The sequence below is a fragment of the Ochotona curzoniae genome, unplaced genomic scaffold (assembly GCF_017591425.1).
Source record: "Ochotona curzoniae isolate NIBS_2020 unplaced genomic scaffold, NIBS_Ocur_1.0 contig_2754, whole genome shotgun sequence".
Lineage (NCBI taxonomy): Eukaryota > Metazoa > Chordata > Mammalia > Lagomorpha > Ochotonidae > Ochotona > Ochotona curzoniae.
Genome location: NW_024465582.1, coordinates 246,336 through 272,133, shown reverse-complemented (window position 1 = coordinate 272,133; position 25,798 = coordinate 246,336). Strand labels below are relative to the sequence as shown.

General features: G+C 53.4%; 1 protein-coding gene and 1 pseudogene across 1 annotated transcript; both read right to left on the bottom strand.

Moving 5' to 3' along the window:
• Positions 1-9,402: 9,402 nt before the first annotated feature.
• On the bottom strand, positions 9,403-9,826 carry LOC121154605 (annotated as a pseudogene).
• An 805-nt stretch (positions 9,827-10,631) lies between these two features.
• On the bottom strand, positions 10,632-25,725 carry TRIP13 (thyroid hormone receptor interactor 13). The gene is made up of 13 exons (XM_040977634.1): positions 25,474-25,725; positions 24,276-24,441; positions 23,597-23,726; positions 22,955-23,010; positions 22,371-22,461; positions 19,452-19,524; positions 17,216-17,279; positions 16,297-16,383; positions 15,744-15,850; positions 13,968-14,121; positions 12,830-12,942; positions 12,035-12,104; positions 10,632-11,337 (listed from the first exon to the last, which is right to left on the bottom strand). The coding sequence occupies exons 1-13, from the start codon at positions 25,563-25,565 to the stop codon at positions 11,242-11,244; spliced, it is 1,299 nt and encodes a 432-aa protein (XP_040833568.1). The 5' UTR covers positions 25,566-25,725; the 3' UTR covers positions 10,632-11,241.
• Positions 25,726-25,798: the final 73 nt, after the last annotated feature.

Below are 25,798 nucleotides of genomic sequence, written 5' to 3'. Positions count from 1 at the left end.
ACTGATTGACATGGTCCATCATAGAGTCTCCCTTTGCCCAATTTTTCACTGCCAACATATAGCTGAGGTGATTGACTTGTTCTGTCCTCTGTCTTTTCATGGTTAGGGTTCTGAGTTCGGCAATTCAATTGGGGGGATCCCCAAAGAAACTTTGAAGTGTTCCCAGACCCGATTCTTGTATGTACTAGCAAATACAGGGCCCACCACAGTCCATCGTCGCAATCAGCTGGTGGTTGCAATGGCTGGGTTGGTTCTGTTTCTAGCCCTGTCTTCCACTGGAACCAGTGGGTGTTACAGTCCAGCATGATTCTGCCCAGCACACACCCGGCCCTCACATAAACCAATGGGAGCTGCAGCCTAAGTCGGAGTAACCTACAATAACCCCCACCAGGCCCGCCCCCTACCCTGATTTGCCAGTATGTGTAGCAGACTACTCCAGTCTGTCCCACACCCCATTCAGTTCTCATACATGTCAATAGGCATTGAAGCCTACTTTAACTCAAGCAGCCCAACTATCCAGACCATATACATGCCGTTGGTGCCTTTTTGTCTAGTCACCCCAGCCCGTTATGGTTTTCGTGCCCTCCAGTGGGAATGGTAACCCAAGAGGGAGGAGCCCACTATTTCCCTTCTAGGCCGCTCCCACATTATGCATTCTCCAGGTGGTTCTGTGATTTAACTTGACAGAATTAGCCCCCAGTGCCAGCTTCTCCAGCTGATACTGTGGCTAAGCCCAAACCAACACTCACCCACTCTAATTGTAGTTTGTACCAGTAGGAACAATCAGCCCAGCCTGTTTTTTCCCTGATCTGGTCCATATGAGGTACACAGGTGTTGTAGCCCTGCCTAGTCTGGTCTGTCCCCATCCCAGCTCACGCTCTCCAGTGGGAGTAGCTGGCCAGCAAAGGGAACCCCCCCATATTCCCCTGGCTCCGCCCCCTCCCTTCCTCACGTGGTTCTCACGTGTGCTGTTGGGCACTGCGGACACATCCGGTACAGGCAACCTCACCTTGGCATTCCGTAATGTGCACTGGTTTTTTGTCGTGACTGAACCTGGCTCGACCCACACTCTGTACCAGTGCTCAGATTTGCCAGTGGGTGACGTGAACTGATTCAACCTGGTTTGTCCCCGACCCATGCCAAATGTATGCCAGTGGGACACTTTCCATGGCCTTTTCTGGGCTGTTTCCTATCATGCTTCTTGCGCTTACCTGCAGGGTCTGTGTCCTGCCAGAGAAGTTGCCCAGGCTCCTCCATCAGAATCCCTCCCAATACCAGATTTTGTGCATACCAGGGGGTCCATGAGCCAGCCCTACTCAGTTCACCTCCTGTCTTAGCAGGAACAGTGACTTTTCTTGACTGGCCTTCAACCCAATCTGGTTCTTGCTGTTGGATGTTTCAGCCCAGCCATATCTTGTCCATGCCCACATACAGCTCACACATGGCTCAGTAGGGGTTGAGACCTAGCCTAGTCCTTCCCACGTATACCCTGGTCCTCCAGAACACCAGACGGTGTTGGAGTCTGGCCCAGCTTGGTGCATCCAGTCCCAGTCCACACTTGTGCCAAGGGAGACTACAACCATATCCAGATCACAACGCAGCCCCCATTCCAGCCCACACACCCCTTGGTGGGAACCTCAACCCAGCTAGGGCGTCCCCTTAGCTCCCCAACCAGGCCTGTTCCCAGCCATAGATCGCACGCATGCCAGTGGTTGCTCTGACTCAGCTTGGCACAACCCTTCACCTGTCCCGACCCCTGCCTTAAACACTGTGGCTTAGTGTCCCTGGCTCACGCAGACCAGCAGGTGCAAGAGCCTAGCTTGGCATGACCTGTGCTCCATCCTGGTTCATTTCTTTCTTTTTTTTTTTTTTTAAGATTTATTCATTTATTGGAAAGTCAGATATACAGAGAGGAGGAGAGACAAAGAGGAAGCTCTTTGGTCCAATGATTCACTCCCCAAGTGAGCACAATGGCCAATCTGAAGCCAGGATCCAGGAACTTCTTCCAGATCTCCCACGCGGGTGCAGGGTCCCAAGGCTTTGGGCCATCCTTGACTGCTTTCCCAGGCCACAAGCAGGGAGCTGGATGGGAAGTGGAGCTGCCGGGACCAGAACTGGCACCCATAAGGGATCCCAATGCGTTCAAGGCGAGGACTTTAGCCACTAGGCCACGCCGCTGGGTCCCATCCAGGTTTCTAATTTTGCTTATGGGCTAGGGTTTGCTCAGTCCTGTTTGGTACACCTCATTCCATTATCAGTTTACACATTGGCCAGCTGTTGGAGTTACTTTGCCCAGCTTGTCCGCCCCCCAGGTCTGGACCACAGGTACAATGTGTTTTCCACAGCACTCTGGACAGGCCAACACCTAGACTACCCACAGCCACAGGCAGGTGCCACCCAGGGGCCATCACTGCCCTACAAGAAGCAAAGGCCACTGGGCAGCCAGGGCACCCTGGGAAACAACAGCTGGCAAAGCAAGGGCCGCAGCAGCAGCTAGAGGCAGTGCCTGGGGGCAACCCCCAACTCCCACTCCCATCAGGCCACGTCAGAGCTGCCACCTCCTGGAGCAGCTCAGGGCCACTGCCCCACAGGTGGAAGGAGTGCACCCTTTCAAAGGCACAGGGAGCCTCATTCCCAGCCCCAGCTCATCTCTGGGAGTTATCATGCACTTGGTAGCTGTAGGCAAACAGCCAGATGGAAGCCAAGACCCCACTGGGCAGGGCCACCCAGATCACCCTGATATCCATGCCCACATCCTCAGAGGCACCCCATTCCCCGGGCAGGGGTCACAGTCAGGGACCTTTGGGTCGCATGCCCTCCTCCAGGAGTGGGGGCATCCAGGTCTCATCCAACTGCCACCGCTCCTAGAAACCTTCAGGTACCCCAGGTCTGTGACTGCTCCCTAAGAACCCTCCTCTGGGCTCCTGTCCTTTGATGTCCCTCTATCCCTCCACACATACATGGTGACCACACCTAACTCTAGCCCTAGGCCACAGCTTGGCCAGGCGCTGCCAGGCCTAGGGCCTACCCAGGCCAGTGATCCACCCCTGGCTCCTGACGCTAGCAGAGGCCCACATGGGGGACCCAGTTGCCTGAAGCCTACAGGCCATTCGTACTACCGGTCCTGATGGACCTCAGGTGGCCATGGGGCTGAGAGGCAGAGCACTATACAGAACAGACTCTGCCTGGCTGATGCCTGCTCAGGTGTGAACACCTACCTCCTGGCACCCAGCCTCAAGCTGGGCCCACTTTTGCTGCCTCTAGTAGGCCTCTCCTGGCTCCCACCAACCCGGTAGGTCTCATCTGTGTATGATGTTAATGTTAGGTGAGCTTTGCAGGACAGAGCCCCACCTGCCTGCGTGTACCAGCTGTCCAGCACTCATGCAGGATGAGGTAACTCTAGGAAGACCTGCTCCCAGCACCTGTGCACCCCAGCTGGGTTCTCTTCTACTGTTCATGCCCCCACCATGGTGAAGCCCAACAAAACCAGTGACATCCCCTGTCAAGGAAGCCACCCGTCTCTAGCCCCTGAGACCCAAGGGTCCCCGCTGTGACCTGTGAAGGGTCTTCCTGCCAAGAAGCAGGTGGTGACACATCTGAGCCAACCTCGGTCACCCTCTACATGCCCCCAGCAGGGTAGGGCAGGGGGACGAGTGACTGCTCTCCAACCTCCTGCACCCCACGTTTGGCACTGGCTGAGCCCCTCCCAGATGTGGGAGCAGTTTGATTGTTGAGCAAGCAGATTGTGGGAGAGGACTATTTGGGGTTATCCCCAGGGGTGTTGAGAAGGCTTAACACTTGAGACCACCAGACACGGAAGCTGGAGTCTCAGGTGCTGGGCCTGGGTCTGGGGATCCCGATCCTACTGCCAAGTCTCCACAAAGCCCTTCTGGACCTGGGTCCTGACATCCAAACAGTGACCAGATAGTGTGCCATGGTTTTGACAGCACTGGCCCCACGTGGGGCTCCTGGCTCCTAGTCACATGGCCCAATGTTAGGGCTGACATGAGGAGGTTGAAAGGCTGCGCTCTGGCCTCTTCCCCTCACTTCTCTAACAGTCACAATGGGGGAGCACTTGGCCGATGCCCAGGGTGAGGGTGAGACAGCTTGGCATTGCCCAGCTGTGATCAGCTGCCAGGCTGGGCTTCAGGGCCAAGAGTCCTTTTCTCCCACTGACCTTCACCCGTGGCTCTGAACATACTATTCTCTGTCTCTCATGGGGAACCAGGGTCAGAAAAGGTGTTCCCAAAGTGGCAGAATGCCTGGAGCACTGGACCCTGGACCCAGCCCTGCCTCAGGCCTCCTGACCAAGTTCAGGTTCGAGTGACTGCCCGGTAGGCTCTGTGTTGCTATCCTCACTTTGTCCTCAGGGCCACGGCTAAGTGCTGGCTTCCTGCCTTGCACAGAATTAGACAGCCCCAGCCATGGCGTGAGCAAACCCAGAGGCTAGTGATGCTGGACCCAGGTAGCCAGGTGGGGTATAGCCCCAGATGCCCACTCAGTAGGGCACAAGGCGTATGGAGAAATGCAGGTATATGCACAATTGAGCATGTGGGCGTGTCCACCCCAGGGCATCCCAGGAAGCCATGAGAGGGAAGGTCCACCCTGTCTGGACGGCCCTGGAGCCAAGAGGGTCCCCTGACTCAGCAAAGTAACAGCTGGGCCTGATGTGGCCAGTCCTAGGAGGGCCCCATTCCCTCTTGGGGGACGCCAGGCAGGGGAATCGAAGGTCCTGGAGTGTGGGGCCATCTTTCAGGCCCAGGGGGCCTGGAAGACAGGGCTCCCAGTTCCCAGGCTGCTCCTGGCATAGCAGTGCAGGCCCCACCCAGGCTGGTCAGTCTGGAGGTACTGGGCAGGCCCTGCCCCTTTCATCCTGGTAATGGGCATAATCATGGCTGCTACCAGATGGGCTGTGAGGATAAAGGAATGTGGGGGACACCAAGCACCATGCTGCTGTCACCTGACTTGGCCACACCTGTGGGGGTGGCAAGGGTGCCCTTGCCCAGGGTTCCGAGCAGGTGCTTGTTTTGTTTGGGACTTTGGAATCAGCAGATGACCAAAAATGAGACCCTAGGGTCTTGCAGGCTGGGTGAATCCTGACCACCTGAGGTGCCAGCTGGGCCAGGAACCCTCATATAAGGCCCGGAGCCTGGCTTCTCCTCGTGAGATGGTGGGGAGCCTTGCCACTGGGACCATCCAGGGACCACAGACACTCAGCCTCTTGGTCAGCTCTTCCTGGTGATGCCCCTTCTGCCACGCCTGCCTCGGGTGCCGGGCTGGCCCTGGGTATCTCCATATTTTCTGTGGTAGAGGGTACCGGTCAGGCTGTCCCTGTGGAACACAGTGGAGCTGTTCAGTTCCCAAGCAGGGCTGAACTTGAGCCCGTTTTGAGTTGATCATTTCTATCCCCAAAATGAGTCAGATGCAGACTCATAGAAGTTCAGGAGGCTTTTTTCACCGGCCGGCAGACTGTCCTATACCACTGCAAGTGGAAGAGGGGAGCTACCTGAGCAGGTACCGCTGTCAGAAGGCTCCAAGCTCACACTGGCATGAAAAACTATCCAATCAACTAAGTTGCCATTGAAGTTGGGCCCAAAGGCTATCCAATCAATGAGGCTAACACTGGCACAGTGTGACAAAAGGGGAACTGTCTTCTCAAGTTTGGGCACTCTTTCCTCCCAGAGTCACTCTTGGAGTCTTACTGGATGCAAGAGAACTCACAAGGTCTGAACCGCAAAGATGATAACTGCACCAGAGAGCTGTGTTTTGGCCTGGGTTGTCAGGGGAAACTTTGAAGCTGCATGCTAATAAGGGGAAGGGGAAGGTCTACCACCTGCAACTCAACTGCCAGGCGCCACCAGGGGAAACCAAAGTGTTGACTGTGTTTCTGTATCTCCATCATCCTCTGGTTCTCCGGGAGGCCTGTGTCAGTGTGACTATCCGAGGCTCTGCCAGACAAAAGCAGGATCTCATCCCCACCCTGGAATGTTTTCTTGAGATATATTCTCACCCTTGCAAGGGACTCCCCTAGACTTGAGGTTGTGACAAGGGTCAAGTTAGGGACACGTCAGAATGTGTTAGGGGGTCCAGCTTGACTACTGCCATTTTCTATTGTTGGGGTTGCCACAGAGATGGACAGGGCCAGACCCAGGATAATGTGGTAGGGATGTTCATGAGGGATGCGGGGTGAGTTCTGGTCTCCGCCAGGCAGGACTCAGCTCCCTGCCAAAACACACTGGGGAGATGCAGTGGTTGGGTCCTGCTGACCCTGTGGAGACTGGATGGAGCTGCAGCCCGGCCCTGCCCTTGCCACTGTGGGCATCTGAGGGTGAACTAGCCGAGGTGCTCTCTCTCTGACTCGTCAACACAGAGGTTCCTTAGGTTACTCAAGTGAGCCAGGCTGAGACCAACCGCCAGGTACGGACAGCAGCAGATTTTCTCCATGGTCTCCTATGGTTCCTAGGTTTTCCACCATGAGCATGCATGGCTTTGAGCTTTTCTAAAGTGAGGTGCCACCTTTCTTAGTTTGGGACAGTTTGAACAGGTCTTGCTTTCTAATGTGAAGACTTCTGAACTGCCAGGCACGCACTGCTGCTTACCTCCACAAGCCATGGCCCTTGGAAACCTGCCTGCTGAGCTGCCAGCTGTTAGATTCACCCACCACCAGGGGAGGAGTAACTCAGCCAAATATATGAAAACAACTTAGATGGCCTTTATTTCAGGGAACCACGGTCACGGGCTTCCCTTCCCCAGGCAGCAGAAAAACAGACGTGAAGGAGTGGGCTGCAGAGGAAGAAGAGCAGGGAAGGGACAGGAAAGGGGCTTTTCAAACTCTCCTTGACACGGAAGCCGAGATGGGGGTCACCTTGGCCCTTATTGGTGAGGGGCTATGGGTCTGTGCCCCTCATTGGTGTAATGGTGGTCTCACTGCCTGAGGGGCCGGCCAGAATTCTGCCATCTGTTCCAGATTTGGTTGGAGTCAAACTCCGCCCTTCTCCAGTTACCATGGTAATCATCACCAGCCCCATGGTCCTGGGGCTCCCCCCAGCACCTTGGCAGCCTGGGCACCACCTCTTCCCTATCCCATCCGGAAGGTCAGCTTGGCTCTGGAGCTCTCCTTTCTGTTTCAGGGTGACTGTTGGCAGCCCAGTGGTGTGCCATGTTTGTGCTGACTTCTTTGTATTCCTGTGGTGCACTGAGCGCCAGTGAGCAGGCATTACTCTCAGGTGATGGTAGTGCTCGCACACGACATGCTGCCAGCAGTGGTGGGAGGTCACTTTGGGTGGCAGTGGACAGGGAGGAACATCTCTAACAGCAGGAAGGCTGGTCTGGAACAAGGTCTGGACCTGTGTTGTGGCAGGAGGGCTGAGCCGAGTGAGTCCCGCCTCTGCCCCTCAGTGCTCGGCCTCTCCAGTGCTGCATGTGGACCATCCCTCACAGTCACGGGTCATGTTCTTGCTTTCCTTTTTCAGGATTCTTTTATCAAAAGTGATTTTTTTTCAAAGATTTATTTCTATTTAAAAGGCAGAGTTGCAGAGAGAAGACACACACCTACAGAGAGAGAGATCTTTCGTTTGCTGGTTCACTCCCCAAATGGCCAAAAGGGCTGGAGCTGAGGTGATTGGAACCCAGGAGTCTTTCTGAGCTTCCATTGTGGATACAGGGCCCAAGGATCCTTTCCCAGACCATAAACATGGAGTTGGATTGGAAATGGAGCAGCTGAGACTAGAAGTGGTACCCATATATGATGCCAACACTATAGGCACAGGGCTAGCCTTGTATACCGTGGCACTGCCCCCATTTTTTTGGATGGGCGAATGTAATTTTGTTTTAAAGATTTATTTTTTATTTTCATTATAAAGTCAGATATACAGAGAGGAGGAGAGACATAGAGGAAGATCTTCCGTCTGATGATTCACTCCCTAAGTGAGCACAACGGCCGGTGCTGTGCCGATCCGAAGCCAGGATCCCGGAGCTCTTTCAGGTCTCCCACACGGGTGCAGGGTCCCAAGGCTTTGGGCCTTCCTCGACTGCTTCCCCATGCCACTAGCAGGGAGCTGGATGGGAAATGGAGCTGCTAGGATTAGAACCGGTGCCCATATGGGATCCCCGTGCATTCAAGGTGAGGACTTTAGTCTCTAGGCTATAGCCGGGCCTGGTGAATGTAATTTTTTTTTTTTTTTAAAGATTTATTTTTATTATTTTTTCATTGGAAAGGCAGATATACAGAGAGGAGAGACAGAGAGGAAGATCTTCCGTCCGATGATTCACTCCCCAAGTAAGCGCAACGGGCCGATACTATGCCGATCCGAAGCCAGGAGCCTCTTCCGGGTCTCCCACGCGGGTGCAGGTTCCCAAAGCTTTGGGCCGTCCTCGACTGCTTTCCCGGGCCACAGGCAGGGAGCTGGAAGGGAAGCGGGGCTGCCGGGATTAGAACCGGCGCCCATATGGGATCCCGGGCGGCAAGGTGAGGACCTTTAACCACTTGCGCCACCGCGCCGGGCCCGAATGTAATTTTTTTTATTGGAAGACAAATCTGCAACTTGCTATGGATTTGAGGCAAATTGTGCCATAAGCAGATTTTCCTTCAGTGGCTAAACAAAGTTTAAAAAAAACAAGTTAACAATAAAAGAAAATGCTTCTGGAACAGGAACATAATGTAAGAGTACCTGCACAATACACCCGTTTTGCAACAGTGTAACTTGTAAATATATTCTGTTGACTGCCCATAGTCCACACAGTTACAACTCCACACTTCAACAATAAGCTAACAGTTCCTCAAGAAAACCACTTAATGCATAACTCAGATGTTCCCTCATTTGATCAACTCCATCAAAGTTCAGATGTGCAGAAGGGCTTAGATATATCCAGAGTAAGCCACATGCAACACGATTAATGTCTTTATTTTTTTATTGGAAAGTCAGATATACAGGGAGGAGAAACAGAGAGGAAGATCTTCTGTTGGCTGGTTCATTCCCCAAGTGGCTGTAATGGCCAGGGCTGAGCTGATCTGAAGCCAGGAGCTTCTTCCAGGTCTCCCACACGGGTGCAGGGTCCTGAGGCTCTGGGCTGTCCTCAACTGCTTTCCCAGGCCACAAGCAGGGAGCTGGATGGGAAGTGGGGCTGCTGGGACACAAAGCAATGCCCATATGGGATCCTGGCATGTGCAAGGCGAGGACTTTAGCCACTAGGCTATTGTGCTGGGCCCAACATGATCAATTTCTAAAATAAGGTTTCAGGACAATGACAGCAAGATAAGGAAAGAAAACATGGAGGAATGAAGTCCTAATCAGTATAATGCATACATTTTTTGACAGCATGGGGAAACCTTTTACAGATAAGTTACAAAGAAAAGGCAAATAAACAATTTTGTACAAGACATTTAACACCTGTTCAGTGCCTTTACTTTGCTGTTATCATTTGTACAAACTTCCTTGTTTACACGAGCATCACCATTGCTATCTGCTTCCCTGGTAATTTCATCAACCTCCTCATTTGCCAACTTCTCTCCCAAGTTTGTCCTCACATGGCAAAGCTCTGTAGCACTAATAAAGCCATTATTGCCCTTAGCTGCTCTGATTCCTTCCTCACTGTCTGTGTCTTTCACTTTTCTTGCCATCATTGTCAGAAATCCAGGAAAGTCAACTGCCATTACCAAGAGCATCCACTTCATTAACCACGTCCTGCAACTCTGCTTCTGCGGGGTTCTGCCCAAGGGACCCCATACCAGTTGCTTTGTTAGGATGCCATCCCAATCCTTGACAAAAAGTGAAAAAGCTCCTATGAATTCTGCAATCTGCTCTTCAGTCAGCTGGTCAACCATGCTGCAAGCCATCCTGGTTCCCTCACCTCCCTCTGATCATTAAGAATATCCAGGCCCAAAATAATGACAAAGATTGCTTCTATAACCACTGTGCAATGGCCTTGCCAGATATCAACAAGGTCCTGCTGGCTTTTTAAATGCGGATGCTCCCCTTGGGAACAGGCATGTGGGAGAAGGGGCTACCCCCAGGGGCAGGCGTGTGAGGTATGGGGCTGCTCCTGGGAACAGGCATGTGGGGGGGTGCGGCTACTTGTGGGGACGGATGAGGGGGACAGGGCTGTCCCTGCGAACATCATGTGGGGAATGAGGCTGCTGCATGTGGGGGACAGGGCTATTCCTGGGGACAGGTGTGTGAGGGAATGGGCTGCTCCTAGGGACAGGTGTGTAGGGGACGGACTCCCACTAGGGACACGTATATGATGGAAAATCCTTGAACAGCTCTGACCGGGAGGAACTGGATCCCTGTCCTTTGGTGGACTCCCCACACAGGTCTCCAGGAAATCCAAGGCTGGCTGCATTGTTCATGGGAACAGCTAAGCCAGGAGCAGATGGCCTAGCTGGGCACTTGTCCCTCCCACCAAGGCCACCAGCCATGGCTGTGCCATGCCCTGTGGAGCCGGCAGAGCACAAGACAGATGTGAATCAAGTGACAGAAGGAAATTTCCAGCAAATAAATTTGAAAGAGAAACTTAGAATCAAAATAAGTTCTAAAAACATTCTAATATTTAAGCAGTTCTACAAAAGCAGTAATACACTATTTAAAAAGTGGACTTTGTGTACAAAACATTAATATGAATTTATTTCAGCAAAACACAGCAGTTTTAACACCCAAAACCAGAGCTGACACGCATGTCTTACTGTGCTAAGGTGGGGCCTGTCATGATGCTGTGGAAACATCAGTGGCAATGAGCTCTCCTGGCCTCAAGGATATAGCACATTCTGCATACACACCCACTCGTTGACCGTCCTGAGGCATGGCAACACGGTACCCAGGACATCTGCACACTCGACACCGGCACAAAGCAGCTTTGGCTTCTGGTTTGACAAATGTCTGATCTGAAAATGCCACGATTTCTCGTGGACTTTGGGCAGAATCATGCTTCTCTCTTGTCCATAATACCTATATTAAGCTTCATTAACAAAAACCGATCTTGTTATCTAGCATTCCGTTGCTTCTTTCCAGAGACAAATGGAATCAGGATGAGTCCTGATGAGTGAAAGTGACGGGTTGGTGGTCTTGTGGTGTGTAATCGTAAACACCACCTGCCAGTCCAACCTCTACAGGGGAGGGCAGGTTCCGGAGGTGTGGGGGTGGGCAGTGGTGGTAGCAAGGCCATGACCCTGAAGGGACACTGGGCAGCAAAGCCATGTCTCTCCAAGGTGTGTTGCTCCACTGAAGCTGCCAGTAGGATCCTAGCTTACACGTATGCCGAAAGCTTCTTTCTCTCTTCAAATTGCTTGTCCACTGCTAGAGACAGAGCCTGCAGGAAGCCCTCGATGGTGACAGTAGGGGCCTGTAGAGCACATGCCATCACTAGGGGTGCCCGGCTCATGGCATGACTGTGTAGCAGTGGACAGCACCAGGAGGCCCTACGAGCCTGATGCAGCTCCACCCACACAGGCACAGATGTGTCCTGTGCTTCACAGAAGGCAAAACTACCACCCAAGGGATGGACTCTATCAGCTCTGCAGACAGAAGGTGACCAGTTGTCTGAGGGATGGGCTCCCTGACCCCTGCTGAGAGGGAGCATGTGAGTGGGGGAAGACATGCCGAGGACAGACTCAGACCTCTCAATCAGCCCACCCAGTCTTCCCAATGACCCACCCCAGGTTCTGCATCCCCACAACTTCCACTCAGTCCCAGCACCCGCGTCACCAGCGTTGTACAGCACAGCCTATCACTGTGGGAACAAACTATGCAAGATGCATTTTGTCTCTCATAGACCCCCCACCCAGCTCCCGGGGACCATCAGGCAGGGTAAGGAGCAGGAGAGGATATGATCCCAGACTGTGTCCTTGTAGCCATATCTGCTGAAGAGGCTGCAGAGAAGCCACAGTGGACACAGCCTGGTTCTGCTATCCAACGACCCCAAGAGCCACATCCCCAGCAGGGCCCATGGCAATACAAGTGCCCAGACTCAATGCAAGGACAAGATCTGTGGCTTGGGGGTGAGGGTGGGAACCGCAGGCCAGCAGCCAGGCTGGACTCACCTGGACGTACAGTGCATGAGCCAGGAAGGGCAGCTTCCTCAGGACCCGGCCACTGAGGCCCTCGCTCTTTCTGGATGAGACAGCAGGACGGGGACATCAGCTTCGGAAATGCCCCTCGGCACCCAGCCCCACCTGGCCCACAGCTTCTCCCTCCCTTGCAGCGCCTGCTGTTTCCTCCTCTTTGTCCTCTGACCCCAGCACATCACCTGGCCTCAGTGACTGTTTGGGATACCCACATGGGACCTGCTCTACCCCAGAACTGGCCCTGTGGGCATTTGGGGTGCGGTCAACAAGAAGATGGGAGCTGGCTCACCTGCTTTCTCAAAGATTTTTTAAAAAAGAGGAAAATGTACTTAATTCTTAGTATATGTGCTTCTGAAGAGAGCACAAAAACATATTTAATTCTTTATGTCATCCCTTCCTTCAGAACACACACATTTCTGAACAGGTTCAGGGCTCTGCCCTCTGCTGCATTTGACACATGTGGTAAGCCCTCTGTCATGTGTCCTGCAGTACCCACCTCCAGCTGAGCCACACGTGGTGAGGCCTGTGTCACGTGCCCTACGGTGTCCACCTCCAGATGAGCTCTCTGCCAGTCTAACCCAACTTTTGTCATGGCTCTACCTTCCTTGAATGGCTAGGTTGTATCTCTTGCTTTCACAGAAGGCCCAGCATGCTTGTCACCTGTCCTGGGGGAGGCATGTGTACATGTGTGCTCAGCTCTCTGCTGTATCCACAGCCCTGCCTGTCCTCAGTGAAGGACACCGCCGCTCACAAAAATGAGGCTCTGGGTACCTTGAAATTTCACTCAGAAGCAGGCTGAGCTTGGACACGTTGTTTTCAATGAAGCCGATCATCTCCAGCTCTCGGAGCGTCAGGAGCTGCTGGCGCGGGTATATGATCTGACACTGGGGAGACACAGGGTGGCAGTCAGAACGGGTCAGGTGACAGGGCTTGTCAGCAAAAGGGACACACAGTACACAGTTTGGGCACGGACCATCTTACACGCAGACACAAGGCAAGCCACATGCTTAGCTGTTCTCTGCTACATGCTGGTATTCACACACGCCATCCCAGCATGCTGTGCACACACACACCAGGCAGGCCACACACACAGCCACCCTTGGATGGGCAACCCAGCCCAGTGTTGACCCTTGGAAGGCCTCAGTGGAACCACAGATACTGTCCCAGCATGATGACCCCGTGATCATGCCCCGTGGGATCAGGCAGAGCCATGGAGGGGACAAAGCCATCTTAGCAGCCACTGCGTTTACTATGACACTGGAGGGCTTGGACACTGCCCAAGTCCCCGTGACACCAGGTTCAACAGCTCAACACTTGTAGTGGTTGGTCTTCAGCAAGGAGTACATGGTGGGTCTGGCCCCGTGGGTATTAGCTGCTTACAGTACCATGAACAGGAGTCGGGAACACCTTGCCTGGCAGATGGCTCTGGACCGCGCTGGCCAGGGAGCTGTCACCTTCAGACAACAGTCTGATGGTCATGGCCATGACACTAAGCTAGAGGACAGGCCCATGAACTATAGCCTTCCATTGAGGACAGCCTGGGTGGGCTGGATCCCAGCTCGGAACCCCGAGACAACAGTGGATATTTCCTGGGAGCCAGGTCTCCACTGCTTCCTCCCTCAGGAAATCTAGCTAGAGTGGACAGTCATTCCCAAAGGCCATGCTCAGTCAGGAACATGATCTCCCTGGCAGGTGAAATGTCCATGATCCACTCACCTTCCTTACCTCCCACACCTCTCACACCTCGGGGTCTCTAGTAAGGATGCAAGAGCCAAGATAACAAGCCAGTGGGGTCAAGGTCAGCTTTCAGCTCAGCCTATACTTTTCAGGAAACTGGGCCAATGCCCAGACTATGACCCGATGAGCTTATTCTAACTTTCATGCCAAAGAGCCACAGTGAGGAAGGTACCTTCATAAGCTCTTCCAAGCAGGAGAGGTAGATTTTAAAGATGGCAGCTGCCGAGGGGGGCCCGATGTACTGCTTGATGTCGGCCCTGTCCACAAAGGCCACGTCGATCTTCTCAGTGATGTTGGAAGTGGTCAGGATCACCACGTTGGAGTGCCTGTGGGACCAGGAAGCAAGCCCCCCATCACCCAGTGCCTCTATGACGAGTGGGGTAGCAGGAGGCAGCCCATGTCACCAAGCCAGCCACCATGTCCTGATGTGGGCCTACAGGTAGTGGCCTCTGAATTCCCACTGACCCTCCTAATTCAACATGACTGGCCCAAGCAGGCTCTTCTCAGGTCTGGGCTGCTCTGCTGCTTTCTCAGCTCATATTTGCTGTGTGCCTCTCTCTCCAGTGCCTGGTCTGTTCACTATGCCTGGACCCATGGGAGCAGTACAGAGTAGGAGTAGGGCTCTAGCTGGGTGCAGCAATGCCAGCTGGCAGGGCCTGGGTGGAGGCACAGCTCTGTAGCCGGGAGCTCCATGTAGAATCAGCTGCCACTAAACTCTGGCAAATGCCAGGAGCCCCTTTGTGGAACAGGGGTGAGCCACACAGGTGGTAGTGGCAGGTGAGTCTGGGGCTCTTGGCAGGGGCAGCAGAGTTGGCAGTTCAGTGAGCTACAGGCTCCTAGTCCAGGAGAGGGTGGCAGGGGGAGGTAGGTCAGTGAGCTACAGGCTCTTAGTCCAGGAGAGGGTGGCGGGGGAGGCAGGTCAGTGAGCTACAGGCTCTTAGTCCAGGAGAGGGTGGCGGGGGAGGCAGGTCAGTGAGCTACAGGCTCTTAGTCCAGGAGAGGGTGGCAGGGGGAGGCGGGTAGGTGAGCTACAGGCTCTTAGTCCAGGAGAGGGTGGCAGGGGGAGGCGGGTAGGTGAGCTACAGGCTCTTAGTCCAGCACTGACACATGGGGAGGGGGAAGGGGTAGCACAGGGCAGCAGAGCTGGGACCCACGACCCAGGGGCTGACTTTGTGAGTCACTCCATATGGTACAGGCTGGACAGGCCAGTGGGGAAGGCAGGTCGTCCTGTGCCTGGACATGGGAGGCAGAAAAGGTGAGAGAGGCAGCTGCCCCTCCCTGCTCGTATCAACCCACATCAGCCTCATGAGAAGGAGGAAGTCAGTGTCCATCCTGTGACATAACAGCTGGTGGGTGGTGAGGCAATGGGAGGGGACAGGGAACCTGCAAAACAAGCAGCCCAGTACATCCTGCGTGCAGTCACAGATGCATGTGTACGCCTGTGATGGGGACCCCCACAACCACAGCAAGCAGTGCCACAAGGAAGGGCACACAGAGAGGCCAGGGGCAAGGTGGGGGACAGGGCTGGGGTGACATTCTATGGAAAGTTCCACGCAGACCAACCTGAGCGCTCATGCAAAGCAGGGGGTAGGGAAAGCAACAGAAGCTAGGAAGGAGGCTGGCACAGTGGGTAAAGTTGCTGTTTGTGGCCCTACTGTCCCACATGAGTGTTGGTTTGTGTCCTTGTTGGTCTACTTCTCATCCAACTCCCTAGTTATGGCCTGAAAAAGCAGTGGAGGATGGCCAGGTCCCTGGGCCTCTGCACTCACGTGGAAAACCTAGAAGTTCCTGGTTTCTGGCTTCAACTTGGCCATTTGGGAGTGAACCAGCAGCTGGAAGATCTTTCTAACTCTTAAAGGGATGGGAGGTAAAACCCAGGCCTGTCACCTCTCATGTCATTTAGAAGTTCTCTTTCACCCACACATGAAGACCTGCACGTCAGCGTTACCTTTTAATCTGATCAATCTGGGTTAGGACAGCGTTGACCACGCGGATGGCATCTGAGGGCTCAGTACCTGCCCTACAGGCATTGCGGGCAGCGGTAAGGCTCTCCACCTGCGGGATAGTCATGGCCAGGGAGGACAGCATCAGGCCCCATGGACAGTGAGTGAGCCCTCTGGGCAGTGAGTGGAGCTCCCGTGGGCAGTGAGTGACCCCCCTATGGGGAGTGACCCCCTCATAGGCAGTGAGTGATGCCACTGTGGGCAGTAACACCCTCATGGGCTGTGATCTCCACTGTGGGCAGTGAGCGACCCTCGCCCATGAGCAGTGAGTCACCCCCAACCATGGGCAGTGACTCTGCTGTGCGCAGTGACCCACCATGGGCAGCAACCCCCCCATGAGTAGTGAATGAAGACTGCAAACCTGTCACCCAGAGTTCAATGCCAGGAGACACTGGGGGAAACCAAATGGATGTGTCAGCAGGCACCAGGCATGCCCAGAAAGCATGAGGGGTTGGTTCTGCAGTGTCACTAACAGGAGGTGGCTCAGCCAGCACCCACCTCATCAATCAGCACGAACACCAGAGCTTCTTTGTCATCAATCAAGTCCTGGATCTTCTGGAACATCCTTGTGACCAGTTTGCCACTCTGGAATGACCCATCAGCATAGACTCACAATAAACACATGCATCCCGAGTCCCCAAGCCCACCGTCTGATGGGGACACCCCAGACCTGAGGAGGGGGTGGGAGAGCCCAGAGGCCAGTTCCAACTCCCCTCTTCACTTCATTAGCCAGTCCTAGGATTGGGCCAGTGCCTACCCTCCTCAAATCCACCCTGTGGCTGACCTCATTGACTAGCACAAGATGAGTCACAGTGCAAAATGGCAGCGTGCCGTCCTCCCACGGCTCCTGTCCATACTCATCAATGGACTGATGGACACCCATGGTGTGAACTGGCCACGTGTCGGCCTCCCAGGGCTCCTGTCCACATGTGCTTGTGCACACTCACTAGTAGGCTCACAGATGTCAGGTCCTGGGCAGATTCCTTTGGAGGCAAGGGGCACTGCGATGAAACCCTGTCCCATGCCCTCAGTCTCCTGAGCACAGTAGCGTGGACGTGTGGAGGCTAAGGGTTGCAGTGTCTTGGTCTGCCGAGGATGAGGGATAGGACCTAGGGAGGCTGCACTCAGGCCCAGTCAGGAGTCCCTCAGTAACTCACAGGTAGCTCCATCTTCCTCTCCTGCAGCTTCTGGGAAGTGTCTGCCCGCCTGACACATGTATTTGTCCGTCTGACACACATCTGACATGCATGTGTATCCACCTGACATGCATGTTTGTCTGTCTTACACGCATGTTTGTCCGTCTTATATGTACCGGCATCTGTCTGTCTTACACATACCACATTTTTCTGTCTGACAATCATGTTTTCAACTACATAGCTGGCAATTGAGATGATCAGAATTAACATTTAATACTTACTTCAGAAAACCACTTGGAAAAGAGGCTGTGGCTATTTATTTCAATTAACTGACCATACCGGTACCTAGAAAACAAAACAAGCCAAGAAAATTACTTCACAACCATTGCTGTGCATCCCAAGAGGCAGCCCCTGAGCTGCTTGAATACAGCACTGTTTGACCACCAGAACACTCAAGATCACCCAGCAGGCTGACGACTGCTCAGTACACTGGCCAGCACCCAGCACACTGGTATCACAATACACTAACCACTGCCCAGCACGCTGACAACCACACAGCATGCTGACCGCTGACCACCACTCAGCATGCTGACCACCACACAGCACGCTTGCACCACAATGTACTGAACACTGCCCAGCATCATGACCACCATGCAGCACACTGGTACCACAGCACACTGACCACAATGTAGCATGCTAACCACCACACAGCACAGTAACAACTGCCTAGCACACTAGCAACTGACCAGTACACTGATGACCACGCAACACACCAAATTGCCCAGCACACTGACCATTGCCCAGCACGCTGACCACCACCCAGCACAGACAATCACTGCCCAGCATGCTGGAACCATAGTCACTGATGGCCAAGGGACCTCACACATTAGCTCTATAATGGTGAAAAGCTAACAGGACACAATAAAATAGGCCCAGATCATAGCAGACTAAGTTCTTCCATAATCGTACTTGAATTAGAGTAAAAACCTCCATTTTAACCTGCTTTTATTTTCTATTTCCACATTTACCAATCATTACAGGACTAACACAGCAAGCAAAACAAAATGCAGGAATGGACAAGACCCTGAAGCATACATGTCCAGCCCAGAGCCTGGGGCCTGGGACGCTCAGGACTTGGCATACGACTTCGGTCCAGCGCAGGCAGTGGGTTGCTCACTTCAGGCCAAAGTCAAACAGCAATGAGGCACTAGCAGGGAGACTGAGTCTGCCAGAGGGCTTCCTACACACCCAGACACCCCATGTACAAAGGAGACAAAGACCGCCTGCCAACCCACTGAGCCAGGGCAGGGGCAGGAAGACAACCTGAACAAGGGTTGATAGTCAAGGTGGTGCCCTAACAGGAAGAATTGGTTCCTGTATTGGAGATAATTCTCTCTCTCAAAAGGCCATCTCTCCCATTACAGGTTTAGGAATTGCCTTTGGACATCTTTAAAACAGATTCGTTTTGTCAAGATAAGGGCTACTAACTGAAGGACTGGAAACCAGCAGTGCCCTGTGTAAAACCAGATAGAGTCCAAGGAAGGGAAGGGACACAGAGCTACTGGAACGGCATGTATCAGACTGGCTTTCTATCTCTAACAGGGAAATAGCCCTTAGTGAGCTGGTGGACAGCATGGCAGATGGGGACCATGAGTTGTAGAAGTGAGGGGAGGCCTGCAGCCTTGGGGTGGCTGGAGATGCTGGAGCAGTCTGAGAGGGGAAGAACACACAGAGCCCATGTTGGCGACTGCATTAGGAGTGGGCACCCGGGAAGAGCTCAGCTGTGGGCTCATGGCCGAGGGCACCCAGACACTTTGCTAAACAAACCTTGAGAAGGCCCACCACATGGCAGGACTGAAGCACAACCAGAACCAACTGTCTAAGGCACATGAGAAAGCTCGAACTACAAGGCTCAGCATCCAGGCATGCGGAAATATGAGGGTAGATACCAGGGTCCGGCAGCCCACCAGAGACTCAGAAAGCCAACAAAGTAGCTGGCTGATGGGAATGGCAGAGCAGCTGCTCCCAAGGCACACAAGGAAGGACCGTGCACCAGCAATCTTGAGACCTCCTGGGGCAGAACTCAGCAGACCCTGCAGATAATAACCCTACCCAGCGGGGAACACAGCGACCTGGCCATGGGATGGTACCAGGCAGTCCAACCTGGAGACAGATGCTCTGGGAAAAGGAAGAACAAGGAGATGAGTCATAGGGACAACGACCAACAACGTTCCAAACGTGATGCAAACTAAACCCCAAGAGACAGACGACCCTGGGACAGACCTCACTGGCCCAGAGCCAGCAGGGAAGCTGGGCATCTTCTCAAGTATGCACAGACCATTCTCTGGGCCGGACTACATGGGGCGAGAAGATGAGTCCCAAAGCAGCTTAGGACGACACTATATGCCGAGCTTCAGGCTGACCCAGATGGGTGGGAGCCCTGTATCCATGGAAGATGGTTTTAAGTGGTTTTCTGCACTACAAGTCCCATCCCTGCAGCAGCACATGGCAAGTCACCTGCTTGACAGTCGAATGGTCAATTTCTGGGCTAAGGCTTTGCACAAGGAGGTTTTTCCAGTTCCCGGAGGGCCTGCAATGAGACGCAGTGAACATGTTTCCAAGTCAGCACGGCAGCAATTTCCTAACATGTTTGCATTATCTGCCAAATATAAATGACAGCCTGCTCATCCACAGTCTGTTGGCAGCTGGAGCCATCAGGGACATACGTCAGGTCCTCTCCTCCTCCAACAAGCCTGGGCTCCACTTGGCTTGCTTCTGGTCTTGGCCCTGGCACAGCACAGCTGCTCCCAGCCCTGTTCAGTGCTCACTGATGACTCAGGAGAGTTCCTCCTGGACTTGTCCCTGTCCCATGTCCTACAGAAGGGCAATGCCCATAGAACTGACGTGACCATGGGAAAGTGAGTGCAACTTAGCAGAAAACATAAGACAGGTTCAACTCTGATTTTCTGCAAGTGTTTCCAATAGTTGAAGAAGGAACATGTAACTGATTCTAAATACAAACTTGTTATTTTAAAAATTCATGAAGTGGGGCCCGGCACAATGGCGTAGTGGTTAAGGTCCTCGCTTTGCACGCCCGGGATCCCATATGGGCGCTGGTTCTAATCCCTGCAGACCCACTTCCCATCCAGCTCCCTGCCTGTGGCCCGGGAAAGCAGTCGAGGACAGCCCAAAGCTTTGGAACCCTGCACCCGCGTGGGAGGCCCGGAGGAGGCTTCTGGCTTCGGGATCAGCATAGCATTGGCTGTTGCGCTCACTTGGGGAGTGACTCATTGGATGGAAGATTTTCCTCTCTGTCTCTCCTCTCTGTATACCCACCTTTCCAATAAAAATAAAATCAATCTAAAAAAAAAAAATTCATGAGGGGCCTGAGTTGTGGCATTAGCAAGCCAAGCTGCCACCTACATTGCTGGCATCCCATCTGGGAACTGGTTCACGTCCCAGCTGCTTCACTTTTGATCCAGTCCCTCCTACTGGCCTCAGACAGGCACAGATGGAGGCCTAAATGTCCATGGGCCTGCCATCCACATGGGATACCTGCACGAAGCTCCTGGCTCCTGGCTTCATCCTTACCCAGTCCCAGCCATTGCAGCCACTTAGGGAGTGAGCCAGTGGATGGAAAATCTCCCTCTTTCAAAATAAATAAGTATTAAAATTTAAAAATTAATTATCTATTTCTATTAGAAAGTCAGATACACAGAGAGGAGGAGAGACAGAGAGGAATATCTTCCATCCGATGATTCACTCCCCAAGTGACCACAACGGCCAGTGCTGATCCGAAGCCAGGAGCCAGGAGCTTCTTCCAGGTCTCCCACGCGCTTGCAGGGTCCCAAGGCTTTGAGCCTTCCTCGACTGCTTTCCCAGGCCACAAGCAGGGAGCTGGATGGGAAGTGGCTCTGCTGGGATTAGAACCAGCACCTATGGGATCCTGGTGCATGCAAGGTGAGGACTTTAGCCGCTAGGCCACTGCGCTGGGCTAAAAATTAAAAAAAAAAAAAGAAAAGCTGATACATGCAAACAAATATTCAATTTTAAAAAACTATATATGAGGCAGAGACAGAAAGAGAAGCAGGAGGCCTCCACCAGCTGGTTTACTTCCTAAACGCCTGCAACAGCCAAGGGTAGTCAGGTTGAAGCCAAGATCTCAGAACTCACATGCAGATTTCCTTGGTGCAGCACAGCCAGGTATCCGAGCTGTCCTCTGCTGTCTCCCAGGGTGCCCAACAGCAGGAAGCTGGAGCTAGGATCTCAACCAAGGTGCTCCAATAGAGGTAAGTATCCAAACTGCTGGGCCCAATGTCCACCCCACAGTCACACATCTTATTAATTAAAACAACTGCTGGGCCTGGCACAATGGCTCAGGGATTAAAGCCTCACTCTGCGATCATTGGGATCCCATATGGGCACCAGTTCATGTGCTGGCTGTTCCACTTCCTGTCCAACTCCCTGCCTATGACCTACAAAAGCAGTCAAGGATGGCCCAAAGCCTTGGGACCCTGCACCCACATGGGAGACCCAGAAGAAGCTTCTGGTTCCTGGCTTTAGATCAGCTTGGCTCCAGCTACTGTGGCCACGTGGGGAGTGGATGGAAGATCTTCCTCTCCTTTTCTCTGTAAATCTGATCGACCTTTCCAATTAAAAAAAAAATCTTAAACAAACAAACAAACAAACAAACAAAAAAAAAAAACCCCTGCTGATCCATACTCGTCCTGCTAATAGGGGATATCTGCTATTTAAGCTTTTCTCTGAGAGCTGCCTGTTTCTTTTTTGAATAGAGTGATGCACATGGAGAGAGTTCCATCTTGCATCCACCCATGTACTTCCCCACTCACTGCGCCAGGCTAGGCCAGACAGAGAGCAGCAACCAAGAAATCTATCTGGGTCACTCACACAGAAGGCAACTTGGACGACCATTGCAGCCTCCCAGGCACGGCAGCCAGAAGCCGAATGGAAAGCCAAGTAACTGGGACTTGCAACAGGTGTGCTGACATGGGATCTGTGACCCCAGTCGGCAGCCTGACTCCCTGCTGCTCACACACTCTTCAGTGGCACAGAAGCAGATTGCTCTGAGTGCCAACCTCGGGGGCACTTCCTCGTGAGCTTCCCACACAGTGACAGGGAGAAAAGCTCACCGGCATTTTATTTTGAGACGAGCAAGATAGAATTTTTTCTAAAATGTGGATTTTGCAATTTACTACTCAGAAGGTGAAGTGCTGAGGATATTACAGAGAAGCACCAGACAAATGAGGAAAAGCATTTGGAAAAGTTGGATAATGTAGAGTTACAACCACCGTTAGCGGCCAAGGAAGTCTACAGGCACACTCAGGTGTCACAGGCTGGACAGGTCTCCCAGACGGGCAGCCCTGCAAAAGCCCCAACTCAGCACTGCCTGTGTCCGAGGAAGCCTGCAGGCATTACCATGCAGCAGCACCACCCGGTTCCAGGAGATCAGGTTGCTGTCCACATTCTTGTCTGAGAAGAGTAAGGTTGTCGTCACGTAATCCAGGAGCTGACAGAAGGAAAGCAGGCGCAGGTCAATGTAGCAGCTGGGGCCCCTCAGGGAGAAGGCGCAGACACCTACACAGGCCCTACTGCTGAGGCACCTGGAAGGACAGGGCCATCTGGGCTAGGACTACTTCAGATATAAGAGAACAAAACCATCACTTCCATTCAAACGCCCATGATCATTGGGACCACGAGGGAACAGGGATGCTCTCTTCTAAGTGGGAGCACTTGGGGCAGGCTTGTGACCTCGTCTTGGACAACAGCAAGGGTTCCGTGTCCAGCATCATGGCCCCTGGTGTGAAGAGGACAAGGCGGAAGGCCCGCCGACCCCTCCTGACCCCACCCACTTAGCTCCTTCTGCCGCTGTGAAGAGCGAGAGTCTTTGCAGTGCTCTCTGGGAGCTCTGCGAGCAGGTCTACTCTAGGCCATCCCACAGGACACACGTCCAGGATTCCCATACTCCGTGGGTCACGCATCTGGGGAAAAGCAGGACTCACATGTGACTTGACCTCCACATCATAGACCAGGCTGTCCCAGAGCCCATGGAATTCAGCTGTGAGAGAAACAGACTGCACTTGAGGAAAGTGGCTGTGACCATGCCCTGGTTCTTCCCTGAGCCGCTTGCCCACACTGCTTATGGTGGGCTGAGAACCTCATTACAGAGAAAGGCACACTGCCCCCTTCTTCAGATATTAGCTCTTCTCGAAATTTAGGGGATAAAACACGTGTGGCAACATCTGACTTCTGGCCAATGATAATGAAATAAAGAAGATGGCTTCTACACCTCGCCATCAAGCAGAGTCCTCAGGAGTCACGCTGAGGGCCAGCAGATGGACTCTGTCAGCCTATCCATGTCTAGCTCCTGGGACATGAGGTCTTATCAACCTCCAGCCTCCATCTGCTGGAACACTGGCAGAGCCCTTGGGGTGGCACCAAGAGGAGGGGTGCAACTGGGCACAGATGTTTTGACAGTGTCTGCCAGCCACCTTCTGTAAGGAACAATGCCATCCTACACAGGAAATTCCTATGTTCCACTTCTCCATACACCTTTCCCTTCAGGAAAAATCATACACCTTCTAGAACCCTAGAGAATAGATGGGATCAGTGGCCTGATACGGCAATCCTTTGGCACCCCATACCTGCAGGCAGAACCCAGTGGTTTGCTGCGATGATATTTTCTGTCTCTTCTTCTAAATTTTCATTGCTGGGGCCATCCTCATTTAGCTGGAAGATGTGGAGTGCAACAGTACACACACTCAAATCAATGGGCTGTAGAGAAGGGGAGAAATCAGACAAGCCTGTGTATGCTGAAGCGTACTGTTTATTTCAGACTGAAAGTGATTCTATGGAATGTCAACATGTGTTTCCAGCTGCTGAGACCAGCCTATTCCTTTCTTCCCATGTCAGCTCCACCACAGGGGTGCGGCTGACCTGGGCCTTGGCCCTCTTCCTACAGCTTGGAGACATCTTCTCATTAGCATGCCTTTTAGTGGCTGTGTCACAAGCACTTAAGCAATATCTGATGGGTGCCAAGTTATCGCCTACTGCTGGCACTACCTAACAAATCTCTGTTCACACACAGTAACAGTACTGCAGGATCATCTGCTAGTACAAACTTAACAGCATCATCTATAGCCCGAGAGACCATGACCATCTGTCAGGAGGGCCCAATGCCTCGTGCTCAGCCACCCCCCCACTGCAGGATGCAGATGCCCACCCCAGTCTGTCCTGCATCAGAAGGGAGTGGTGATCCAGGATGCTGCTGAATGTGCACTCAGCTAAGGGCACCTGTTCCCAAAGGCTGAGTTACTGGGTTACCTGGGAGTCTTTGCCCTTCAAGTCTGTGTCAACAATAGCCACAGATTGTACATTTCTGCTCAGAAAGGGATCATCGAACTCAGTCCACTTGTAATCACCAAACACAATATTATGTCTGTTGAGTAATTTTCTGACACTCAGCTTTATGTCTTCTTTCTTTGCCGTACTAAGAAAACACAAACACATGTCAACATTTATATTGAAAAATAAGATTTTTTTAAGTTACATGTTTTCCAAACTTGAGAACACACCAAAGAAAGTGCTGCAGTCAAGAGGGCCAGCTGGGGAGCCACGTGCAGCCACCTCTGCTGTGGCCCTGGGAAGCTGCTCCATCACCCCAAGGCCTCCTGTCCAGTGGGGTCACTATGAAGAGGAGGCAAGGTGTTCCAAGTGGTTAGTGCAGTACCTAGCCAGCACTCTCACTCTGCAGTGAGGGAGGGTGACAAGGGTCTGCCCCTGTGCGCCTAATACAGAGCTTGGCATTCAGGGTGTCATCACCTTCCTTTTGCTTCCTGACTGTATCTGTCATGACAACTCTGTGCAGTTCCAGCAGACTGAGCGACCACAGCCATCCCTCCGGGGCCCTCTGGGGCTCCCCAGTGCGGTGGTTTGGTACAGCTGTGCGCAGCTGACAGACCATGCACACACAACTGCATGCAGAAACCAACTGTCCAGTGCGCAACGAGGCGTCTTCCTCCATGTGGTCTGGCTGCTTGTCCCTCTGTAAATGCTCAGAGAAGGCCTGCCTGATCTGCTGGCACCTCTGCCTTGTCACTTCCCAGCCCCAGCTCATAGACTGGGAGAAGGCTGCTGACTTTAAAAGGTGAAGTTCCTAGGGATCAGCAACCAAAGCAGCCTCACGCTCGGCCCAATTCTGGGCCTTCCTGCACCCAATGTGCCTCCAGTCATGGCAGACGGAGGGACTTCCAGCGAGGGCCAAACTGGGGGTCCACTTGGATCAGGTGGGCCCAGGATCCTCAGATCACCTGGGGTGGGGGCGAGTCCCTCAGGGGTCACCTGGGGTGGGGGCGAGTCCCTCAGGGGTCACCTGGGGTGGGGGCGAGTCCCTCAGGGGTCACCTGGGGTGGGGGCGATTCCCTCAGGGGTCACCTGGGGTGGGGGTCCTCCCTCAGGGGTCACCTGGAGTGGGGGCCGGGTCCTCCCACAGGGTAAGGCCTGCTTTGGCCAGACATCTCACCTGCCGCCACGCTGGAGCACCTCCACATGGACCGTGGGCACTTCCGTCACGCAGGGCAATGCCTGCTTCAGGTCGCCCACGGCCTCATCCATGGTGTGCCGGAGCAGAGGGTACCTGGCCGGTGGCTCCCCGCCGGGAGCAGTGAGGACGCGGCCCAGAGCACAGAGTACAAGGCCAGGAGCAGTGGGGACCCCGACAGGAAGAGAGGATACCCCTCCGGGAGCAGCGGGGACCCTCCGGGTGAGGTGGGGATCCCTCCGGGAGCTGCGCTGACCCCACCGTCTTCACCCCCGCCTCAAACCGTGACCCCACCCGCACTTCGAAT